At 41.7% G+C, this 23,531-nt stretch overlaps 1 protein-coding gene and 1 long non-coding RNA gene across 5 annotated transcripts in view; one reads left to right on the top strand and one right to left on the bottom strand.

The window, feature by feature from the left end:
- The window catches only part of NBAS (NBAS subunit of NRZ tethering complex), a 341,400-nt gene that overhangs the window by 66,475 nt on the left and 251,394 nt on the right, over positions 1-23,531 (bottom strand). For all 4 annotated transcript variants that reach the window (XR_004485944.2, XM_004274869.2, XM_033437419.2 and 1 more), the window contains 2 exons: positions 5,324-5,539; positions 1,728-1,930 (listed from right to left, as the gene is read on the bottom strand). Coding sequence is in view for 3 of the 4 variants with exons in the window: in XM_004274869.2 (XP_004274917.1) it covers positions 1,728-1,930; positions 5,324-5,539 (419 nt within the window). In the remaining variant the exon portion in view is untranslated. The remainder of the gene's footprint in view (positions 1-1,727; positions 1,931-5,323; positions 5,540-23,531) is intronic.
- Positions 1-23,531, top strand: part of LOC125960762 (uncharacterized) — a 308,514-nt gene that overhangs the window by 117,520 nt on the left and 167,463 nt on the right. The window lies entirely within an intron of this gene.

The following is a 23,531-nucleotide window of genomic DNA, read 5'->3' as shown; positions in this document are numbered from 1 at the left end:
CTAAATTCTCTAGTTGGCCTTTTTTTCAAAACACTAATATTTACATGGTACTTACTAGGTAGCAGGCACTGCTAAGTGCTTCACATACATCCTGACATTTAATAATCTCAACAGCCCATGAGACAGGCCCTATTATGCCCATTCTACAAATGCATATGTCTGGAACTCTACTGAATTCTGAAAATGTAACAGAGGAAAGAGAAGTTTTAGATGAGTTTTTGAATAGTTTGTTATATGATTTAAACCAACTGCTGCTGTATGTTCATCCCTTTGTCATTTTATGCCTACTAAATTTCACTAACTTTCTAAAACGTAAATGTTATGGACATAGTCAATAGCAATTTGTTTTCCTTTGAAAAAGACGTAGGTGAACTGAAGTTCCCCTTCCCGCCACTACTGAAAGATTTAACTCATTTTTATTGAATGTCTCCTGTACACTAAGTCTAACATTTATTAGATCAGAACAAAATCTTCAGTAGTAGAACTGGGCACAGGGAAAAAGAAAGGAGTATAATTTATGTCAGAATTTTATAAACGTAAAAATATATCATATTTTAATTATATGAAAATGTACAATTTTTGAAAAATAAACTAAATTATATTCAAAGCAGTAATTTTTCAAATTTTTATTTTTGTGAGCTTCATCTAAGCCTTGATTTAAGAAATAATAAAAGATAACTGAATCAAAAAGGTATAAAACATGGTAAACAATTATCTGTCATCATTTGAAAGAGGAAAGTGGCTCTTATAATCACAACCACCACCAAAACAAAATAAGCTCGTAATAGAATAAAGCTTTATTCATTTCATATTTGCGATTTCTAAAAAGTGTTACACTATTTCATTTCTCTCCCTGTATATAAAATTACCAGATACCTCAGAGCATTAAGGTGAAAACCGGATGAAACTGGGTAATTAAACTGATGAAGCCTCATTTGATTTCAGTTCAGCTGCTGAAAACTGACACGCATTTAATCAAAAAGTTCCTCAAGAGCAACACAGAATTACAAAGAATGCTTAAAAGAAGAATAATTTAAACACAACGAAATCTTTTAGGCTAATTGCATTATTCACAGAAAGCACCTGATGCCTCACTATTTTCTAAGCTCAACTTTCCCTTTTTCCTAATCCCCTTGGATGTATTCCTACAAAGATACCAGCCTATCGACAGAAAGCTAGAATTTCTCAATTGTCAGTTTTATGCCATTAATTGCAGGTAAATAATGTCCTAAGATACTTAACACATGTCCAACTTCTTCAGCATATGATTAACCTTGCCTTGTGTACTTCAAAAGAAACTTCTGGGAACTGGTTTCCCACTGCTACAAAGAAGGGGAATTAGAAGAGACAAGCTCTGAAAATCCACGCTGAAGTCACATGACAGTCTGACACTCAGCGACCTGCTTCACATGCCATTTTGGCCTTTCCCTTATTTCAAGAATTATCTGGGTGCGAGAGAGGGTCTACCCAGAAGTTAGCTAGCTTCTTGACATGTTACACACAGGACCAATGACAGAACACTGCCATGGTTCTCCATTCACAAGATATTTTAAGACATGAGACTGAGAAGTCTAATCATAATCTCTCACTTTTTATGAAGTACATCATACTTTATAAAATGCTCCTACATACATGATAGTATTTTACCTTTCTAACAACCGTGAAACAAGCACATTACTGGCAAAGTATCAGCTCAGGTTCTCCTCAATGACTGTTTTATAGCTTACCTCAACGCAGAGATGATTTTCGTTATTGCACCGTGTACTATATCCTTAGGTGAGAGGTCAAGAGGGCCAACGGCCACCTCTAGCAGCTGTTGAATCATTCTTAGAGGCTGACCGTCTAAACACATGGCCACGGCTTGATCCTGAACTTTCCCTTTTTCTGACCGAGACAGATCATAGAGGTAACTATATTTCTGCAGCGTTTCCTGCAAACATAGGGAATTCAACATGTAAATATCAACTAGGAATTACATGTCTACATGGACAGAGTGAAATATACTCTCAAACCAAATATGCTATGACCACAAACACCACATGGAGGAATACGCAGGGGTTGTTAAGAGCTTGGTCTCCAGGGCCACCCAGGCTTGAGTGCAATATTCGCTTTAATTAGTAAGCCATTGTGATCTCAACTTTCCAGTATCTATAAAACGAGGATGAGGACAATCACTTCTTATGAACAGAGGATGTCATAAACATTCAATAATATAAAAATCAGTCCTTGGGCTTCCCTGGTGGCACAGTGGCTGAGAGCCCGCCTGCCGATGCAGGGGACGTGGGTTCATGACCCGGTCTGGGAGGATCCCACATGCCGCGGAGCGGCTGGCCCCGTGAGCCATGGCTGCTGAGGCTACGCGTCCGGAGCCTGTGTTCCGCAACGGGAGAGGCCACAGCAGTGAAAGGGCCATATACCGCAAAAAAAAAAAAAAAAAAAATCAGTCCTTTAGCACAATGTTAGGCACAAAGTAATGCTCATTAAGGGCAAATTTCTCTATTATTATTATTGTGCTATAACCACATGATAGTTATAATCTATTAAGCATCAACTATGTAAACCCAGGTATTGTACATATGTCATCTAATTTAATGTTTATCATTATCCCACAAGGAATTTTTTAATTAGCTCCACTTTACCAAAAGGGAAATAGAAGACCAAAGATGTTAAGTAACGTGTCCAAAGTCACACAGCCAGCTATTAATGGATCTTAGGATTAGAATCCGAGATTCTACTTTCCCCACTGCACTCTCCCACTCCACACTGCCTGCCCCTCTTTGATAATACTGTACAAACTAACATGACAACAAATAATTCAATAGGACATCAGCTACCATTGTTCAGCATACCAAATATGGCCACTTGATGTTAATAACACTTTCCAACTTTCACAAGTAATTCTCAGTATAACTGCTTTGGCTTTCAAAACAACCATGTGGAAATCTAAACATTAACTGGAAATTTGATGATATTGAAGAATTACTATTACCTTTTTTACTGGTAATGCTGTAGTGGTTAAGTTTAAACGTATCTTTTAGAAATAGATATGGAAGGATTTGTGGATCAAATGAAAAGATGACTGGGTTTTTCTTTAAAATGGTCCACAGGAGCGTAGTAAGGGTAGGTGGGGTAGGGGTCAAATAAGATTGGTCACATTTTGATAATTGTGGAAGCTGGGAGCTGGGCACTTGAGATTTCATGTCACTATTCTCCCCATTGTTTTCTAAACTTTCTATTAAAAAAAAAAAAAAGACTGTGAGTTAGGCAGGGCAGTTACTAGTATCCCTACTGAGACAAGGGGAAACTGAGGCCCCTATGGCCTGTAATTGAAATTGCACTAACCTTCTTGAGTATATAAGATGGTCTTTCACGCAGTATATATAAAGAGGTTAAAATCAAGGCCTGAACTTAAAAGGGACAAATATATGAGGCTGAAGTTACTTCCAGCATTTGCTCTGAAAGGCGCCTTAACAAAATCATATAATGTTCAATTTAGGAACCAGAAGAGGCTCCTATTAGACCATCCACGGTCTAACATCGGCAAGTAGCTATTTGGTCCCTTTAAATCCAGCTGAAGCAAGCAGCTGATTTTGTTAATAACCCCCTTGGCCCCATATACACTACTCTCGCCACTGAAAGACAATACTTATTCCAAGGAGAGTAATGACAGTTCTCCAGATATGAATAGAGCATACTTGATTAGAAAAATGAATACATATTTTAAAAGTTTTATACTAGTAAGTATAAATCACTTTTACCTGAAGATCCAAATTTTACCCTAGTTCTTATAATTATTGATTATAGAACTGTAAGTATCAACAGGATAAAATCAAGATTGGTAAAGCCAATCTGCTCCCTGCAAAGGCTTCTATATTGCTCATACCATTATTTAATATTATTCATTAGATAGCCTAACAGGCGCTGTAAAGTACAGAATGAAATAAAAGTGCTATCAGACTTTTGAATTCTTCCCATTATCTTTTGCACGAGGGGCTTACATTTCTGTGTCTCATACATATTTTGAAGTCTCCCATTTGTTCATTATCTGGACTCCTCTCCACTGACTGATCTTTCTGGTCAGGAATAATTTTTACAAACTAAGAATACAATTCAATAAACTTGTAAGGTTTAAGAAAAATAAAAGAGGAGGTTAGTGGCCACTTACAGGTTCATTCACCATAGCATTAAAGGGCAAATGGAATTTTTTTTATATACCTAAACGCTGTTTTCACCTAGATGAAGATCATTTACTTATTGATTTGTCAACTTTTAAGTTATGGAAAAGAATATTAAAATTTCCATGACTGTGACAATACAGAAGAAAAGCTCCAAAGGCTACAGAGGGTTTCCTCATATAGTCCCAACACCCTGGTCCCCAACCTCATCATGGCAGGGGCTCTGACTCTCATGGGGTGCTTTCTGAGACACCATCAGGGTCTCAACAAGAAACCAACTAGGAACAACTTTATTAGCCAAAACAGTCATATCAATAATGAAGTTATACTGGGAAATGCAACATAAAAACAGGATGAGTACATATAATTTTAAAAAAAAACTGTTGAAGCAGGCATGGATGGCTATTTCTGAATTTTTCTGAAGTTTAGGGGGAAAAAAATATATCACTATCCAATTGGACAGCAAAACATCTACCAGCTAGAAGGAGAGCTTGAGAACCACAGTCTTGATCATTTCTCAGCTTTAGCAACCACTTTCTCACCCCAGGCACCCATCCTGGCCCCCCTTCTCCCACCCCTCTCACCTCCTCACGTCCTTCCTCCCCAAGTTATCAATTGTGTTAAGTGGCCTAAAATCCTTTGTAAAGAAGCGAAAACTGAATTGACAATCAAGAGATAATGAAGAGGTTAAAGGATAAAGATTTAAGACCATTATCTGGAAGATTTGGAGGTGGGGGGAATAAATTAGGAGTTTAAGATTAACATATACACACTACTATGTATAAAACAGATCAATAACAAGGACCTACTATATAGCACAGGCAACTATAGTCAGTGTCCTATAATAAGCTATAATGGAAAAGAATCTGAAAAAAGGATACACACACACACACACACACGTGTGAGTGTGTGTGTGTGTGTGTATATATATATATATATAAATAAAACTGAATCACTTTGCTGTACACCTGAAACTAACCCAACACTGTAAATTAACTATACCTCAATAAAAAAATGGTTATTGAAAAAAAATCTGCAAGATTGAAAACCCTATCAAAACTACGAATATAGCTTTAAAGGATAAATGAAAGAATACACTGGTATTATCTGAGTGAGTGAGCACACAGAAGTAGTCTGCATTTCATCACCTGCTCACTATTCTTCAGAGAAACGATGAAGCTGTGGTTGAGGGTTTCCAGGTGAGCCAGTGACTTCTCCAGATGATTCAGGGCATCTGCGTAGGTCATCTTAGAATCACTAGCCTCTTGAATGTCTTCTGAATTTCTTTTCCTTGGCTTCTCAATAAAATGTTTGACTGTCTTAATAGCCTTTCCAGTCATTTCTTTACGTGCTTCCACAGATAGCTTTAACAAATAAACAAACAAGAAAGACAGGAATTGAACAAAAGTGAGACAAATCACCCTACATTATTACACATGGCATATGTAAAAGATATTAATGTGGTAGAGAGAACAAAAGTAAAATTTTAATATATCCAACTTTAGTGAATAGGACTTTTGCTAGACTGGTTTTTCTCCCATGAAGAAAACAAAAATAGGGAGGTACCACTTGCACTATTACATGAGCAAATACAGCTTTTTAAATGCTAATACCCCAAAGCAGGTGGTGTCTTGATGAAACTAAAAGTCAAATAGATTACTGGTTACAGTGAAAAATTGAGGAGTCAATTCTACAACTAGTTCTGATCATTTATTATAAGGAAATAATTCAAAAGAAGCAAACAGTACAGGAATGAAGATTTTAACTGGAATAAGAACATAAAAGTAAAACTGCAAAAGCAAAATCTAATTGTCTGATGATATGAGATATGGTAACCAGCTTATGATAAATTACTAGATAAAACATTATGCAGCCATTAAAATTAGAATTATAAAAACAGTATAGCCGTTTGGAAAATGGTTATCATAAAATGTTCAATTTTAGGAATCAGAAATCATAAAACTATTTATACCATGCTTACATTAAAATCTGAACTATACCTGTGCATGTGGCTGCACACACACACACACACACACACACACACACACACACACACACACACACACACACACTCCTCTCTATTGGTGACCATTATGTTAAAGTGTTGGGATCATGAGCAATTCTGTTCTTCTCGATTTTCCAAATTTTCTATGATAATGTTGCATTCACTCATTTACTCACCAACTGCTTACTGGATTCTGATGTGTGACGGCCGCTGCGAAAGGTAGGCAAGGGTCATAGTTTTCTAGTATCTGATATGTTAAGCTCGCTTGGCCTCAAGAAAACTGAAGTTTAAACTTACCCCGCTTGGATGGAGGTACCACGTACCTCTGAGCCATTCTGGGGCCTTTTCAGGCCCTGCTGATCTGTGCTGCTCTGGGCCCTGGAGCTCAGTCTCTTGTCAACTACTCCAGCAGACGTGTACTAGAGCCTTAAAAGGGCTTTGTGTTGATTTAACAACAACAACAACGATAACAGACAAAGAGTCCTAGGACAAACTGTTATCTTTCCTATTACTTCTTAAAATCAGTCACGGTCCGTCTCTGGGTATTCTGAAAACTAGGCACAGGCGGCAATACACAGCACCAGCGACCACACCAATCAACATGTGGCAAACCTCCCCCACCCTCCATTTCCCATCAGCTCCCTCCAAGTCATTCCACATAAGAGTAATGTTTTATGAGAGATGGCATTTTCTTAATCCCATATACATATTGGTAAAAGGATCTTTAGGAAAGCACTGCTTTCCCTGAATTGTAAGTATCTGCTTTGCAAAAGCAGCTTCCAAACAAGTTCTGTGGCCCCCACTCCTTACCAGCACCCATGACATGAAACAAAATCAGAAGCTACCACTGACTGCCAAGTATTAGTTCCATTACTATCTCTTCCCCTAAATAAAGTGCGAACTCCTTTCTGCGACTGAGAAATACAAGATACTAGAACTTGTGTTTAGTTCATCAGACCTCCCTACGCCCCATTATGTGGATGGAAAGACCAAGCCCCAGGGAGGCTGGGTGGTATGTTTGGGTTCATTATGAGAGTGAGGAGAGTAAAAGTCGGAATTCAGATCCCGTGGTTACCAAGACAGGGCTTCCCCTTCACTGCGCGTCACACAGATGCCACTTGGTCATGTCTGCCTCATCACAGGCTCTGACAGAGCATGAACAAAATCAAGGCTTCAAAGCCCTACTAGGCCCTATATGATTTGCCCTTCACCTCACCCCACCTCTCTAAGCCTGTATCCCGCCTCTCTCCTGCTCTCAGCCCACTCTTAAGACACTCACCTCCCTGCAGGCCCGCAGAGTCTTTCCACTTGTTGGTCCCTCTGCCTGAAATGTTCTCCTCCCAGTGTATCCTCATGGCTCATTCCTGTGCTTCCCTCAGGACTCGGCACAAACATCGCCTTATCCGAGGCTTCCCTGACTACTGAGTAAGAGCTGCCACATCCTCCGTCCTCACTTGGCCTCGTTCTCCTTACCCTGCGTTATTTTTTCTTCACACCTGGCATGCTGTGTTTCTATTTGCTTACGGTCTGACTGTCACTGCTATCTTCCCAGAACTCAGAACGGTGGCTCATACAGAACACATTTGTTGAAGGTATAAAGGAATGAACGGATGAATGACATTTCCAAAAGACAGAATAGCACAAGCAGAGCTGCAGAAGCAGGAAGGCTTATGACCTACGTATAACCACTCGTGAGCACTTCAGACAGAGCAGGGGTGGGAAGGGCCAGATAGGAACACGCTAGGCTTGGCAGGGCACGCGCAGTCTCTGTTACATCTTCTCTTGGTTGGCTGGCTGGCTGGCTAGTTCTTACAGTCCTTTAAGAAGATATAAAAACCAGTCTTAAGGTATCTGAGAAAAAACTGTCATCCTTTCTCAAGCCTGCCTTTGTCTGTCCTTCCAGAATCAGCTCAGGGTTCACTCCTTTGAGATGCCGTTCCTAACATCATCTCCTCCTGCTACGTGTTCCTTTTAAAGCTTACCTGTATCAAAGAAAGCATTACACTGTGTTAAAATCGGCTGGTTACCCGTATGTTTCCCTGACTAAACAATGTGATCCTTCAGGGTAGAAACTGTGCTTTTTAAATCTCTGTATCCCTAGCACCTAATACAATGTCTCGCACATTGCAGACAAACAGAAAATAGCTACTAAATTACTAAACAACTCTGCTCAACATACAGGGGAGAAGTGGCATGGACATATAGACACTACCAAACGTAAAATAGCTAGCTAGTGAGAAGCAGCGCATAGCACAGGGAGATCAGCTCGGTGCTTTGTGACCGCCTGGAGGGGTGGGATAGGGAGGGTGGGAGGGAGACGCAAGAGGGAGGAGATATGGGGATATACGTATACATATAGCTGATTCACTTTGTTATAAAGCAGAAACTAACACAACATGGTAAAGCAATTACATTCCAATAAAGATGTTAAAAAAAATGCAATGAAATAACATGTTCTCAACGTGTCCCTAGAAACCTGTAGTCCAGAATGCACCAGAAGGCTCCAATTTCTCAGGGGCCACAGTGTCCTGTTCTGGTAAGATGGCCCCACGAGACTAAAACTGCAACATTTTAAAGAACTTGACACGAAAACCTCAGGACCAGATGTGTGCTATCGGGACAATGCCAGTTGGTAGTGATCAGAAGAGACGCAGGAAGAGGCACAAGGACATTAAACTGTGATGAGTTTGGGTTTATTCACTGACATCCATCCAGTGAAGGTGCTGTACTTCCGCCTCGGGCTGGGTGCTGGCGACACAGACAAAATCAGATCGGGTCCCTGCCCCTAAGTATGTTAAACTCTGGTTGGAAAGACAGAGAGATAAAAGGCATTATACGGAAGCAGGATCCTTATCCAAGTGCGGGAGGGTTAACGCGACCTGCTGCAGAGAGCCTCCAAGGGGCACTGCGTCCCGACTGGAAGTGAGGGACTGGAAGGAAGGTCTGCTGAGGGAGGCTCTCTCTAAGGAGAGTCATCAGGAGTGAGTCGGCATGAAGACAAGAAAAGAAGAACTTCACGAGGTCCCCAGGTTACAGGGGCAGGTGGGGACGCTGAGGGTAAATCAGCATGGCCGGGATGCAGCCTGCAAGTAAAGGCCCGTCAGAGCCTGAGGGAGGAAGAAGCGGTGGCCCAACACGAAGGGCCTGTGTGCCGGGCGACGGGACTGCTCTCTATCACCCTCACGCCTGGGAAGCCATGAAAGGAAGGAGCTTATGCAGAAGAGTGACACGATCAGTGCTATCGTTGTCATGAATGGCTTGATTCAAAATTCACCGAGACAACTTTCCTTGCGTGCAGGCACTTTAAGGCTGATAAACCTTGCACAGCAGATACTACTTTTTCTTTTAAAAATGAATATAGTGTGACTTCGAAGATAGGGCTGATATTTAGGAAATGACAAGTGACTTCAGAAAAGCCAGATGCTACCTACAGAGTCAGCTGGACAAATCAGGGTTTACCTACTGTTCACACTGCTAATAGCAACTAATAGGGGACAGATAGATACCTTTCTTTTTGGGTTCAATGTAAAACCTCACCCTACTTTTCTTTCATCTCTCCCTCCTCCTCTTCAAGCACAAACACTCCAACACTTACCATGTGCTAGGCCTGGTCTGGGCACAGGGGATACAAAGGGAAATCAAAAAACAATCTCTACCTTTGAAGAACATACATCCTAATGGAAAAACCAAACACAAAAGTAAGTATTTATAAAATGTGACAGAAGTATAAACTAACTATGTGGGTGCGAGAAAAAGCATCTGTCTTAGGAAGGCAAGGAAGTCTTTATAAAGGAGGACTTGAAGGATGAGCAAGAATTCCTGTGGAAGAAGCGGGTGAGGCGAATTTCAGCAGAGAGTGCAGCATGGGGACTTTAAAAAGGGAACGTGCTATGATTGTGACTCTCAACCTTCTACTGTACTCCAAAACACCTGAGGGATATAATACACTCCCACCAAAAACAGTGGCTCACCACCTCGAGGAGTCTCATGGGGGTGGAACGGTGGAGGCGAACCATCAGCTAACAGTATATTTGGGAAAACAGGAAACATCACTTCTGAAAAAGATCAAAAAATGCCCTCATAGCATTTTTTGAGGAGGAATTTGATAGAGGAATTTGATCCCCTCATAGCGCATCCTCAATCCCACTGCCAAGAAAAGTTAGACACTCTTCTTCCTTCAATCTCACTCCCGTGGAAAATCACAGCTCTAGGGGTAAGGGAGAGTCCTTGGTGTAAAGTGGAAAGTCTGTGTGTGTTCAGGCAGGAGACGGTCCTGCAGAGAAAGGACACAAAGGAGGGCTAGGGTCACCACAGGCGCCACGTTGGGAAACGTACATTTTTCCTTCAGGCCAGTGGCCTTCAAACTGGGGTATATGTGCCCCAGTCACAAAGCCTTTTTGAAGGGTACAAAGGTTCAGATAATTTTAAGGGAATCAGTTCCTAAACTTTTACCTTCTCTAAATACTCTTTCCAAAGACTGGCCTTGAGAACGTGCTGGAGGTCAGAGTGTCAGGCCTATTCTCTTTTACCGCAGGCCTTCCTCTGCTTACACAAGAAAGACATGCTCTGCATCCTTCTTGAATCAGACTCTGATACACTGTCCTGGAGTCTGAAAAGCTCCAGAACACCAGACGAAGGGACAATTCAAGTCCTGGTGTGTGACATGACTCCAACATCTGGATAACACATTTCTTTTTGCATGTCAGAAGGTTTTCGATTCTTTGCTTTCAAAGAACTTTATGAAGGATCTAATTGAGTTGTCAGTTGATAAATCATTACAAATGATTTTTAACAATAGATTGCTATGCGATTTTTGGCTGATAACCTTGAGGGCATTCAAAGAATCGAGTGGCACTGCTATGACAAAACTCCTTGCCCATCCACTGTGAACAAAGTTTCAAAATATTCATGCCCATAAAAATGTAAAATGGAAAGAACTGATGTTGAATGCAATATCAATCTAGCAATAGTAAGAGTCAGCCATGGGCACATAAACTAATTAGAAACAACGTTTAAAGCCCTACCCATCTCATTAAGAGGTACATTTTAAATACAATTTTCTTGCAATTAATGCTTATTTATCAAAAGTTAACATATCTATGTTGTTCTAGTATACACTGCAATAATTGAAACAATAACTCAATACAGAGCAATTTTTAAAAAATAATCTTAGAGCCCTATTGAAACCTCACAACTCAGATTGGGACTTGAAGCCCCATGTTTGTAACTCTCAAAATTCATACATTGAAATCCTAACCCCAGAGGTGATGGTATGCGTGGGTGGGGACTGTGGGAGGTACGTAAGTCACGAGGGTGGAGCCCTTATTAATGAAATTAGTGCCTTGTACAAGAGGCTCCAGAAAGATCCCTATCCCCTTCAGCCATGTGAGGACACAGTGAGAAGGTGCCTACAAAAAGGGCTCTCAGCAGAACTCGACCACGCTGGTACCTTTATCTTGGACTTCCAGCCTCCAGAACTGAAATCAATAAATTCCTGTTGTTTATAAGCTACCCAGTCTACGGCATCTTGTTATAGAGCTAGAACAGACTAAGCCATCAAGTGTGTGAGAGGATAACCAGGTTATTTTAAATTCTCTTAGGTCCATGAGTAAAAAGTTAAGTCCACTGCTTTGGAGCACTGTTTCCCTGAAGTGTGACTTTTAGACCACCTATATTGAATTCAATTGAGCGCTACTTTCAAAAAGCAAATTCCTGGCTTCCCTGGTGGCGCAGTGGTTGAGAGTCCGCCTGCCGATGCAGGGGACACGGGTTCGTGCCCCGGTCCGGGAGGATCCCACATGCCGCAGAGCGGCTGGGCCTGTGAGCCATGGCCGCTGAGCCTGCGCGTCCGGAGCCTGTGCTCCGCAACGGGAGAGGCCACAACAGTGAGAGGCCCACATACCGCAAAAAAAAAAGCAAATTCCTGAGCCCTCCTTATACTCACTGACTCTCTGTGAGGCTGGGGAAGGCACTGGCATTAGTGGAAAGAAACCTGTATTTTGTACAAGCTTCTCCTGGTTAATTCCAGGTGGCTGGTGGTGAATGCGGGATGTGGCTGGAGATAGCTCCCAGGACTGGAGGCTGAGGGACAATTAGGTTAGACCGTCACTGCAAGTGTCTAGACAGGTTGGGGGAGTGATGGGAAAAAAAGGTAGTTTTTACATGGACGCACCTAGAGATTATTATACTAAGTGAAGTAAGTCAGACATAGAAAGACAAATATCATATGATATCACTTATATGTGCAGTCTAAAATATGATAGAAATGAACTTATTTACAAACAGAAACAGACTCACAGACTTTGAAAACAAACTTATGGTTACCACAGGGGAAAGGTCGGGGGGAGAGATAAATTAGGAGGTTGGGATTGACATATACACACTACTCTATATAAAATTGATAATCAACAAGGACCTACTGCATAGCACAGGGAACTCTACTCAACACTCTGTAATAACCTATATGGGAAAAGAATCTGAAAAAGAATGGATACACGTACATGTATAACTGAATTACATTGCTGTACACCTGAAACTAACACAACACTGTAAATCAACTATACCCCAATATAAAAAAAAAATTAAAAAAACAAAAAGAAGAAGGCAGTTTGGGATTTAAATGATAAACAAAGAAGAACCAAAAGACACATATGCTGTCCTGTGCTGGCTGCCCAAGTTACACACGTGCAGCCGGCGCCTGTCAGTTGACCGAGCAGCTCCCAAACATTTCTGCCCAAGACCAATAGTAAGAAACACGTTGTATATCAAAACTCAGTATCACAATATATATGCACTGAAATGTATGCATATATTAAAAGCCAACTAAAGTTTCATGAAACAATATAACCCCGACTGTGGTGAGGTACAATCTGGTATCTGATATTAATCTACCGTCTAGTGTTCTTTCCCGTTTGTTTGGTCTTAATGCTGACCACAACACTCTAATTACAGGATCCACTAATGGACTGGAACTCATAGTTTGTAAAGCACCTGCAAATCTGCTCCAGTGATGAGAGGATGACTTGTAGGGGTCAGCAAAGTTCAAGGCTACCAACAAGGTATCAAATTATCTAAGTTGGATTTCATTGACTTCAATAAAAAAGAAATCCCTTTGTTTTACCGATAACATAATGTTAATCTCTCTCTCTCCTGACGCTGAGTGTTATATATATGCTTTATTTCTATGTCTACTTTCCTTCCTAGATTATGAGAGCCATCAGAGCAGTACCCACATCTTATTCATTTTTATACTCTCAGTACTTAGTCTAGCATTTAAAGTACTGTTTGAAAATTGTAAATACAGAATATTACGAAATAGTACCTTCAATGTTATCCAACAGAAAATGAAATTGACAAGCTTTAAATTTTTTGCTTTAATATAGTTAATGATATATTCAAGCACAAAAATAAGAATGCAGCTTTTGTCACACTGAATTATATACTTAGCAAAATCAACCTTACAATTTGGCTCCTCTGCTTTACCTATCAGTTGCTTATATAATAAAAATGAATGATGCCGGACACAGAGGCCACTTTGTCTTTACCTTCTGCCTTGTACAATAATTACAGTAATACTATTATTCTTCAGCAAAGTGTAAATGGCCCTAGCTTTTTCACTATTCACTTTCAGCGGTCACATAAGGTAATACATCCCCAGGTTTTTCAACAGCTTGAAGGTCACTTTATCTTAACGGAGAGGGCCATGACGAACGTTAGAAATGAGATGGAATGTTCCTGCAATCAGTACGGAAGGCTACTATCCACTGTGGCTATGAAAGCACTCATTCATTCACATTTTCCGTTTAAGAACCTTTTCCTATCATATGTATGCATGGGATCCACACACAAATTGTTATTATTAAGAGCATTTTAAGTGGATCCACTGAATTTATATCAAAGCCAAGTGTAAATATGAAAATTCAGATGTTATTCCAACACTCACAACTATTTAGTATCATTAAAAATCAACCTGAACTACTGCTAGATGTTTGAAATTGGGCTGAAAGGAATTCGAATGTCGTTTTACCTTCTAGGATAAGAGTAAAACAGAAAGAGGGATGAAGAAAAGCAGAAGGGGAACTGACCAGTACTGAGTACCTACTGACACCAAGATCTTTATACTTGCTATTTTATTTAATCCTCACAAGAGTTATCCAAGGTACGTGTTCCAGATATTGTGCTTGTCTCCCTTACGCCCACTCAGTACCTTGTCTAATAGGAGCTGACCATGCAGTGGGTGTAGGACTGACTCAGGGCTGCGCAGGGTTAGTCCTGATGGAGTTAGACCATTCATGGTGATCTCATGCCTCTCTCCACAGTGGTTAGTTCAGGTACAATGGGTTGAAGGTAATCAGTACCTGACATACCAAGAGCCCCAGATCGGTTCAGGGGTGATCGAACCAGTAAAAAGCTCTGACTTCCCGTTTGGTGCCTTCATGAAGTTCTCTCACCCTATCTGGTGGATGTAGACTAGGAAGCAATGTAGCCCGTTTCTGCAAATCAGTGCACTGATGCAAAGAGCCTGGAGGGTGGCACTAAAACCATAGACAGCAGAGAAAAGAGATGGAAAGAAATTGGCTCCCTGATGACCCACTGCTGAATCAGCCAACCCTGAAGTCAGGCCCACCTCTGGGCCTTTGAGTTACATGAGCCAGTAAATTTTCTGCTCAGTTAAAGTAATTTAATTGGATTTTCATTTGTATCTAAAAACATTCTAAAATTAATCTATATTTATATGGTAGTAATTATTGTGCCCCATTATACAGAGGAGAAAACTCAGAAGGTAAGAGTAATTTCTCCAAGGTCAAGCCTGATGGGAACTCAGGAAGGTCTAATTATAAACCTGTCTCTTTATTCATCACCCTGCTACCATTCAAAGAACTTCACAATGTGTCTAAGATCTATCAAGATTTAATTCAATATGTTGGGAGGCCACAATATTAATGTAGGGAATTTCCCAGATTTTCCTGGGTCGATGCTAATTTAAAATTATTTTACTCTGTTCTCCTCATGGAAATTTTATCGTTTGATAAGTGGCATCAATCCCTCAGTCTTCTACACATATGGATGGCATGAAAAATCCCTCATCAGATGATGTACGCAGGACAAAAAACTGGTTATACTATGCTTAAGGAACTTTGCTAGATGATTCAGTGACCAAAAGGTTAAATAGTATCCTCAAAGGATGTATATAGAAATGCATTATTAAAACAGAGATATAGCACACGTGCCTGCTCTACAGTAATTATCACAAATCGAGTGAGTTTGGTATCAATGCCTCTTTGCTCCATCAACATCTCTCCCACAAAATACCGCAGTGGCCTTCATGCTGGAGCTTCCCTGTGTCCAAGCTGGTGTGTCTTCTGTTCCTTCCTCCCGTCATCACCAAGGTGATCTTTCTAAAGTAAGAATCTGACAATGTCACTACCCAGCTTAAAATTCATGTCTAATTGATCCATCCTCAGGATAGTCTAAAACCTTTAGCCAGGTATATAAGAGTTTTCATTCATTACCCGGCCCTTGCTTACCTCTCTAGCCTCATCAAGACACTTCTATTTATATCACCTGTCTTGTAGTCAACTGAAGGTACTAGATTATTCCATGCCTTTACTAAAACTGCCAAATCTATCTGGAATGCTCCTCCTAATCTTTCCCTCTGTGGTACTCATGGCAAACATCCTCATTTGTTAAGACTTGGCTCTAATACCTCCTCTACTATGGGGCCTTTCCTGGCTGGTCCCATCAACTCAACTATTGACCATTTCTACCTTAATGCTACCACATCACAAGCCATCTATCACATCAATTATGAATCTTTCACTAATTTATCTGTTTACCATCTCCATCTATGAAGCGTTCCCCCTGACTGTCAGGTAGGCAGAAACAACCAGCATCCTGAGATGGCTGCAATTAGACAGGGATCTTCCTCTGGGTACCAATACTTAAAAAGCTTTTGGCACCAGATGAGAGGAGAGGGTCTGGTTTTTCATTATCAATCCCTTTGCCGCACAGGCTAGAGAAAGTATTCATAAGGTGGCAGTTAGAAAATACATCTGCTTATAAGTTTAAATGTACTTAACTGAGAGGAGGGCTCCTAGGATGAACAAAGAACGGAGGAGTAGAGGGAGCCCACATCACTGAAGATACATGGTTACACAACGAACAACTCAACTACGAAGTCAGCCAGAGGGAGAAGCGCATTTCAGTAGGGAGGTGATTTCAGATTCCTCGTCCCTCTCTGCTTTTTTTTAATGTTAAAATACGCTTTGGTATTTGCTGCACATTATTCTGAGATTGTTGATTTATTCCTCTGTGTTCCCCAAGACGTCCACCCCCTGTGAATTTAGTCCACAGCTTCCCAGGAAGGAGCTGTGTATTCCTTCTTGCGCATTATTAACGGAGAGACCCGCGAGGGCTGCAGAAACACACAGCAGCTCAGCGCCCACCAGACTCCTCCTCAGAGCAGAGGCATCATCACTTATGATTGGACTGTGTACATGGTCTTTTGGCCACCTTTCCATTTCTCTTACTAAATTATGACCTCAGTCAGTTTGAAATAATCTTCCAAGCACAAACAGAGAATGAGTTTTCAGCTTGCCAGTCGAGGCAATAATCACGATCACCCCAGGGGGGCTTTTGCAGCTGAATTCCCCAGGCAAGGGAGGCAGTGGAAAGCAAGATCTGGGGAGCAGGCCTGTGTATGAATCCTGACTTGGTTACCTGCAGCTCATAAGACACTGGAGCGGTTATTTAACTTCCTTGAGCCTTAACTTTGTTGTCTGTTGAAATGGTGGTAAAAGCATTTACTTCCCAGAGCTGCAGGACAATTCACAGTAATGTTACAATAAACACCGTCTTCCTCTTCTTACAGAATCTTGCTGGAAGGCTGGATGTGAAGAGTGAGATGGGTAATCTACACCCGTGTTTAGGTGCCGCCTAGACGCCTGTGACAGACTTTCGGAAGGAAACGTTAGTTCCCCTTGCTGTTATAGGGTGATACTGACAGACATCGAAGGGCTAATTCTTAGGCTTCTTCTACAGGTCACAAGATTCAGAATGCATGCCATACCCACAATCCCTCTTTGAGGAAGCAGTCAGAAGGGGCCTGTTAAAAATAGGTTATCTGGGCTTCCCTGGTACCTCAGTGGTTGAGAGTCCGCCTGCCGATGAGGGGGACACGGGTTCATGCCCCAGTCTGGGAAGATCCCACATGCCGCGGAGCGGCTGGGCCCATGAGCCATGGCCGCGGAGCCTGTGCTCCGCAACGGGAGAGGCCACAACAGTGAGAGGCCCGCGTACCGCAAAAAAAAAAAAAAAAAAGTTCTCTGCTTGGCAACAAACCTCTCCCGAATCTGACCACAGCTGACAGGTCCAGGGACTCGCCCGGCAGCTGAAGGCAGCCATGTGGCTGGACAATGACCTTTGGGGTGGCCGTCACACAGGGCTGCTCTACAATGGATCATGATACGCAACCAGAAAGGTGCCTCTCGTGGGAAATTCTAAGGTGATCACGTGTGCGCGTGTGCATGAGTGTGTGCGTGTGCGTGGGGCGAGCAGGCTCACGCCTTCACATCATGACCCAGCAGCTGTGTGGAGAGCCTTGCTCACTGAGATGGCTTCCTTGCACTCATATTCTCAGTGTTGCCACCTTGTCACTCTTACCATAATGACCCAGTAGCTGCGGTAACCAGAGTGTGCGGGTTCCTGATGGCCCGAAAGAACCAAACCGTCCATGGTGTGAAGCACGGAGCACACCGGTCCGTCTGCCCTAGAAAGACGTCAGCCCCTGAGCTCGCACCCACTGCTAGCCCCACGCACCATGCACAGTTCCATTCTGCGCCATGCATGCGTTTACAGGTAAGATCTACGGGGCACTGGAAAGCTGAAGCTGATCCCCAGGTCATGCCAGTTTATCCTTTCAAACGCTTTACATATGGCGCCATCTGCAGGCTGCTGCCCCCCAGAAGCACCTCAGTTCCGTCTTTCTAATGACAGTCCCCGAGCTGCCCTGCTAGCCTCTAGATATGTAATGCTATCACTTTAAGTCAGATTATTTCAAGCATAGTGAATGAGTGAAGTCTAAAATGATTCTGTAAAGTAGAGCTACAGCTTTGGTACAAACAGCATGCTTCGAACAAGGTTTCAGAATATGACAGCATGAGGTTCAAATCCCGGCTCCACCACTTATATATATGCTAGCAGTCTAGGGTAAGTCCCTAAACTCCCCTGAGCCTAAGCTTTCCACAAAAAAGGGTGGCATCGCCCACCCCACATGGTTGTTACACAGAGCTTATGAGACGATGCCTGTACCGCACCTGGCCCGTGCTAACACTCAGATGCTACTTCTCTTCCCCTCCTTAAACCCTCTCCTTAAATGTAGTCACTGGCTTGCTCGCATTCCACATCACCTGCAAACTCCACTGATGGTCTTTGGGAATAATGCATGATCCATCTGGGTCAAACAAACTTTCCAACTTATCAAAGGTAAGAAAGACGTTTTACGCACATGCAAAATACTTAACTATGTCCTGCATTTTACTTACGTCTGCTACCCTTCTTCTCTTTTCCACTCCTAAAACAGAATAGTGTCATGCAATCAACATCGAATTTGCAATCAGGAGACCTGGATGTGAAAATGGGATTGGACACTTACTGTTTATTAAACTTTGGACAATGGTCCTTTAGGAATCTCACTTTCAGGCTAGAGATGATAATACTTGCTTCATAACCACCCCCATGGGATATCTGTCAATGTCAAATATCCTAATGTGCGGGGAAATTATCACACTCAAATTCAGTGTCTACTTTCATTGCTTCCTTGTATTCCTTGCTCTGTTTATATGAATGTTTGCCTTGTATTCCTAGACTGTAAGCCCACTGGAAGCAGGGACCATATCTCAAATGTCCTTTGGGCTCTCACCGCAGGACGAGCATAGCGCTCAATAAAAGCAAAAGCAGTAGCAACAACAGTATTAACAACGGTAGCAAATATTTATTGTAACCTTTACTATGACTCATGCATGGTTCAAATTACTATGCTGTTATTAAATCATTTAGGTAAGGAATCCTAATATGTGTACTTCATAATAAAGAAACTGCTGAATTGAAAAGGAAAAATTTTAAGCTATATTTTATGAGTATGTAAATCTGATTAAGGATTAAAAACAGGCATCTGGCAAAAGGATGACCTGATGGGATAAAGTACAGGAAAAGCCCAGGCACTGGAAGGGAGGTAGGTTTGTCCAACGCATGAAGATTCAAAGAACAGCAGACTTGTTAACACTGAGAGTTCATAAGTAGAGCTATGTTGAAAACTGGACGAGGAGCTCATTATGATGCCCTTAACGGCCCAGCAATCTTACCACAATTCCTTGTCTATTTTCCCATTCTCCTAAATGATTGCTCTGTCCCTTCTCCTCTCTCAAATCTCCAACACTCCCTCCTTTACACTTACACTCAGCTAATTTCTTTGCCTCCTCATTGACTGAGAAAACAGAAGCAGCCAGAAAAGAATGTCTACCATCTCCTTCCCCCGTATCTATCCATCTCCCTGCAGCTGTGTCCATCAGCAGCTCTGCCTCCCTCCCGCTATCACGGGAAAGTGACAGGGATCCTGCCAAAGGCCAACTGTTCCACCTGGGCTCTAGGTCCCATCCACTGCCACCACTTACCTCAGAAATTCTCCCCTTGTCTTCCTATGTTTTTTCCATTAATGAATAAAAATATTGTTATATTTTTTAAATCTTAAAACTCTTCTTGTCAGTCTCTGCTGGTTCCTCATCGTCCTTGACCCTTGATACTGGAGAGCCCTGGGCCTTCCTCCTCTATTCCCCGCTCTTCTCCCTAACTCGCTCCCTTGGGAATCTCATCCAGCCACCTGGTTTTGACTCTTCTCTACACTGACAATCCCCAAACGTACTTCTGCAGCCCAGGCTTCTCTGCTGAACTTCGGAGCCATATATACAACTGCCTGTCAACAGCTGGAGTTGGGAGTTTAAAAGACACATCACTCTTTAAAAAACAAAACAAAAACCTCTTTATTTTGAAATAGTTATGAGACATTGCTAAATAGTACAGAGAGGTCCCATGTACCCATCACCCATCATCTTCCAATGGTGTATGTACTCTTACAGAAAGTCACATCAGTTTTAAAAGTCAAGCAACAGCAAGAACTCCTGATCCTACCCCAAAAGCCGCTCCTTTCCAATCTCAGGAAATGGCAAATCCACCTTTCCAGTTGTTCAGACCAACAATCTTGACACCATCCTGAATTACTAACATTTTCCCACATTCCACAGCAAATCCACCAGCAAATCCCTTTGGCTCTATCTTCCGAATAAATCCAGAATTTGACCACTTCTCACCACTGTCATTGCTACCACCCTCATCTTTGACTTAGAAAACTGCACCTGCCTCCTAAGCTCTGTCTCCTTACTTCTACCATTACCTCCTATAATACTTTCAATACAGCAGGAGAGTGACCCTGTGTCAATGCCAGGTCCGATCACAATCCTCCAGTGGGTCTCATTCATAGGAGACCCTGTCCAAGCTGCCCGGGTCCTATCGTCCCCTCCCACTGCTCTGTCTCCCATCCCACTGCAGTCACCTGGCCTCCTCGCCGCTCCTCACACAAGCCCCACATGCTCCCTATCAGGACTTTCCACTTCCTAGGCCATGTTCCCTTCAATAAGCAACAGCTTGTTGCTGCCTTACTTCCTTAAGCTCTTTGCTCAAAGATTACTTTCTCAATGAGGTCTTCTTCGACCATCTTACTTTAAATTGCAGCAGTCCTGCTGTCTTGCACTTCTGAGTCCTTCCAGGTTTATTTTCCTCTTGAACTTACTACCATTTCACATGTCTGAACTTAATCATTTTGTTTACTGACCCATTTCCACCTCTCCCTGGTGCAGGTTCCCTAAGGTCAGAGACGTTTGTCTGTGCTGTTCAGTGCTATATACCCGGCACTGAGAACACCTGTGGATACGCAGTAGGCACTGATGTTGATTTTCCATTCTTGTATAACAAACTATCCAAATTCAGAAGCTTAAAATATTGATCATCTCTCAGTTCCTATGAATCATGAGTCTGTTGTGGCTTGGCGAGGTGCCTCTGGATTAAAATCTCTCACGAGGTTATAATCGAACCACTGGCCAGGACTGTGGTTTCATCTGATGACTTGGCGGGGTGGGAGGAAGAGATGCACTGCACATCGATGTTTACTCACATGGTTATTAGCGTCCTTGGTCTCCTGCCACATGGGGCTCTTCACAACAGGGCAGCTGGATTCCCCAAGAGTGAATGATCCAAGAAGAAGAGAGAGCATCCAAGAAAGAAGCCACAGTCTTTTCTTTTTTTTTTTCCGGTACGCGGGCCTCTCACTCCTGTGGCCTCTCCCGTTGCGGAGCACAGGCTCCGGACGCGCAGGCCCAGCGGCCATGGCTCACGGGCCCAGCCGCTCCGCGGCACGTGGGATCTTCCCGGACCGGGGCACGAACCCGTGTCCCCTGCATCGGCAGGTGGACCCCCAACCACTGTGCCACCAGGGAAGCCCAAGCCACAGTCTTTTTATAACTTAATTTTGTAAATGGTGTCCCAACACTTTTACTGTATGTATTCTGCTGGTTAAAAGTAAATTAACAAGTCCAGCCCACACTCAAGGGGAGGGGATTACACAAGGGATTAAATACTGGAAGGTAGGGATCATTAAGGGCCATCTTAGAGGCTGTCCTTCCCAGCACTCAATAAATATTTGGTCAGTGAATGAACATATTAGCTAATGCTCCACACCTGAAGAGATCCTGTTCCCAACTTCTCTGGGAACTTACGGATTTTTTACTTTTAATAATTGGAAAAAGGGCAAGTAGGACAAATAAAGACCATGTAAAAACTTTAACAGGAGAGCCTTTCTTTTCCTTAGAGTCTTGTAACAGAAGATCATTTTTCATAGGACTGCCTATAATTTGTTTATGAGTAACTTCTGTTACATCATATCACATTTCAAAAACTGTATTCTCTTATCCTTCAAGTGTTCTGCCTGCTCCCTTTATTGTGTGCCTTTGACAATCACACTGGAAAAACGATTCCTTTTTATTTATTTTATTTTTTTTAGTATGAACTCAATACATATTTATTGAATATCTGAATAACAGTATGATTTTCAACTCACTTGGAAAATGCCTTTTTTTTTTTTAACATCTTACTGCCACTCTGGAGAACAGTACGGAGATTCCTTAAAAAACTACAAATAGAACTACCATATGACCCAGCAATCCCACTACTGGGCATACATCCTGAGAAAACCATAATTCAAAAAGAGTCATGTACCACAATGTTCATTGCAGCTCTATTTACAATAGCCAGGACATGGAAGCAACCTAAGTGCCCATAGACAGATGAATGGATAAAGAAGATGTGGCACATATATACAATGGAATATTACTCAGCCACAAAAAGAAACGAAATTGAGTTATTTGTAGTGAGGTGGATGGACCTAGGGTCTGTCATACAGAGTGAAGTAAGTCAGAAAGAGAAAAACAAATACCGTATGCTAACACATATATATGGAATCTAAAAAAAAAAAAAAATTCCTTTTTAGATTGGCTCTTTTTTGCTTATCTCCTAAGCTCCTGGCTTTTTGCATTTTTGTCAAGATAGGATATGCTTATCAAACTAAACTCTCACCTTGGAAAATAAAAGAAAATGGTTCTTTAAAAGCAAAGGCATTCAAGAACTGGAATGGAAGGATAATGCTTACAACTATAACACACACAGGCTAGCTGAAGGTCAGATGAGAGTAGTATATATTGCACATTTAAAAACCTTGAAATAATCACTATTAGGTAGCATTATTAACAAATATATGCCTGGAACATAGAAGGCATTCAATAAATATTGATTACCTCTTCCTTTATACACACAGCATTTATTAATATCCTTAATGGTACTTCTTATATTAAATTATAGTTCATTTGATACACATGCATACTTTTTTCCCATCAACTGTGAGCCTCTCAAGGGCAAGGAGCTTGGCAGTCTTTTATTTGTGTAGAACACATAGGACAATGGCACTGAAAATGTGCTCACATAAACAGTTCCTGAATGTATTTGGAATGAATAAAACTCACTCAGTTCAGAATCAAATGAGTCAAATGATGACTATACCAAAACCAGAGATAAATGAGCAAAATACTTATTATGAGACTAGGAAAAAAAATTATGAGTTAACATTTAGTCATCTTGTAAAACTGAGTAAATGTAATGCTTTGTAGTCAAGTTTAGTATGATTATAAAATAGCAACCACAAACACCACAAAATTTAGGGGAAAAAAAGGATAACATGAGTATGCCCCCAC

Source organism: Orcinus orca, chromosome 13, assembly GCF_937001465.1.
Source record: "Orcinus orca chromosome 13, mOrcOrc1.1, whole genome shotgun sequence".
In the NCBI taxonomy this organism is placed as follows: Eukaryota; Metazoa; Chordata; class Mammalia; order Artiodactyla; family Delphinidae; genus Orcinus; species Orcinus orca.
This window is presented reverse-complemented; position numbering and strand designations above follow the sequence as displayed.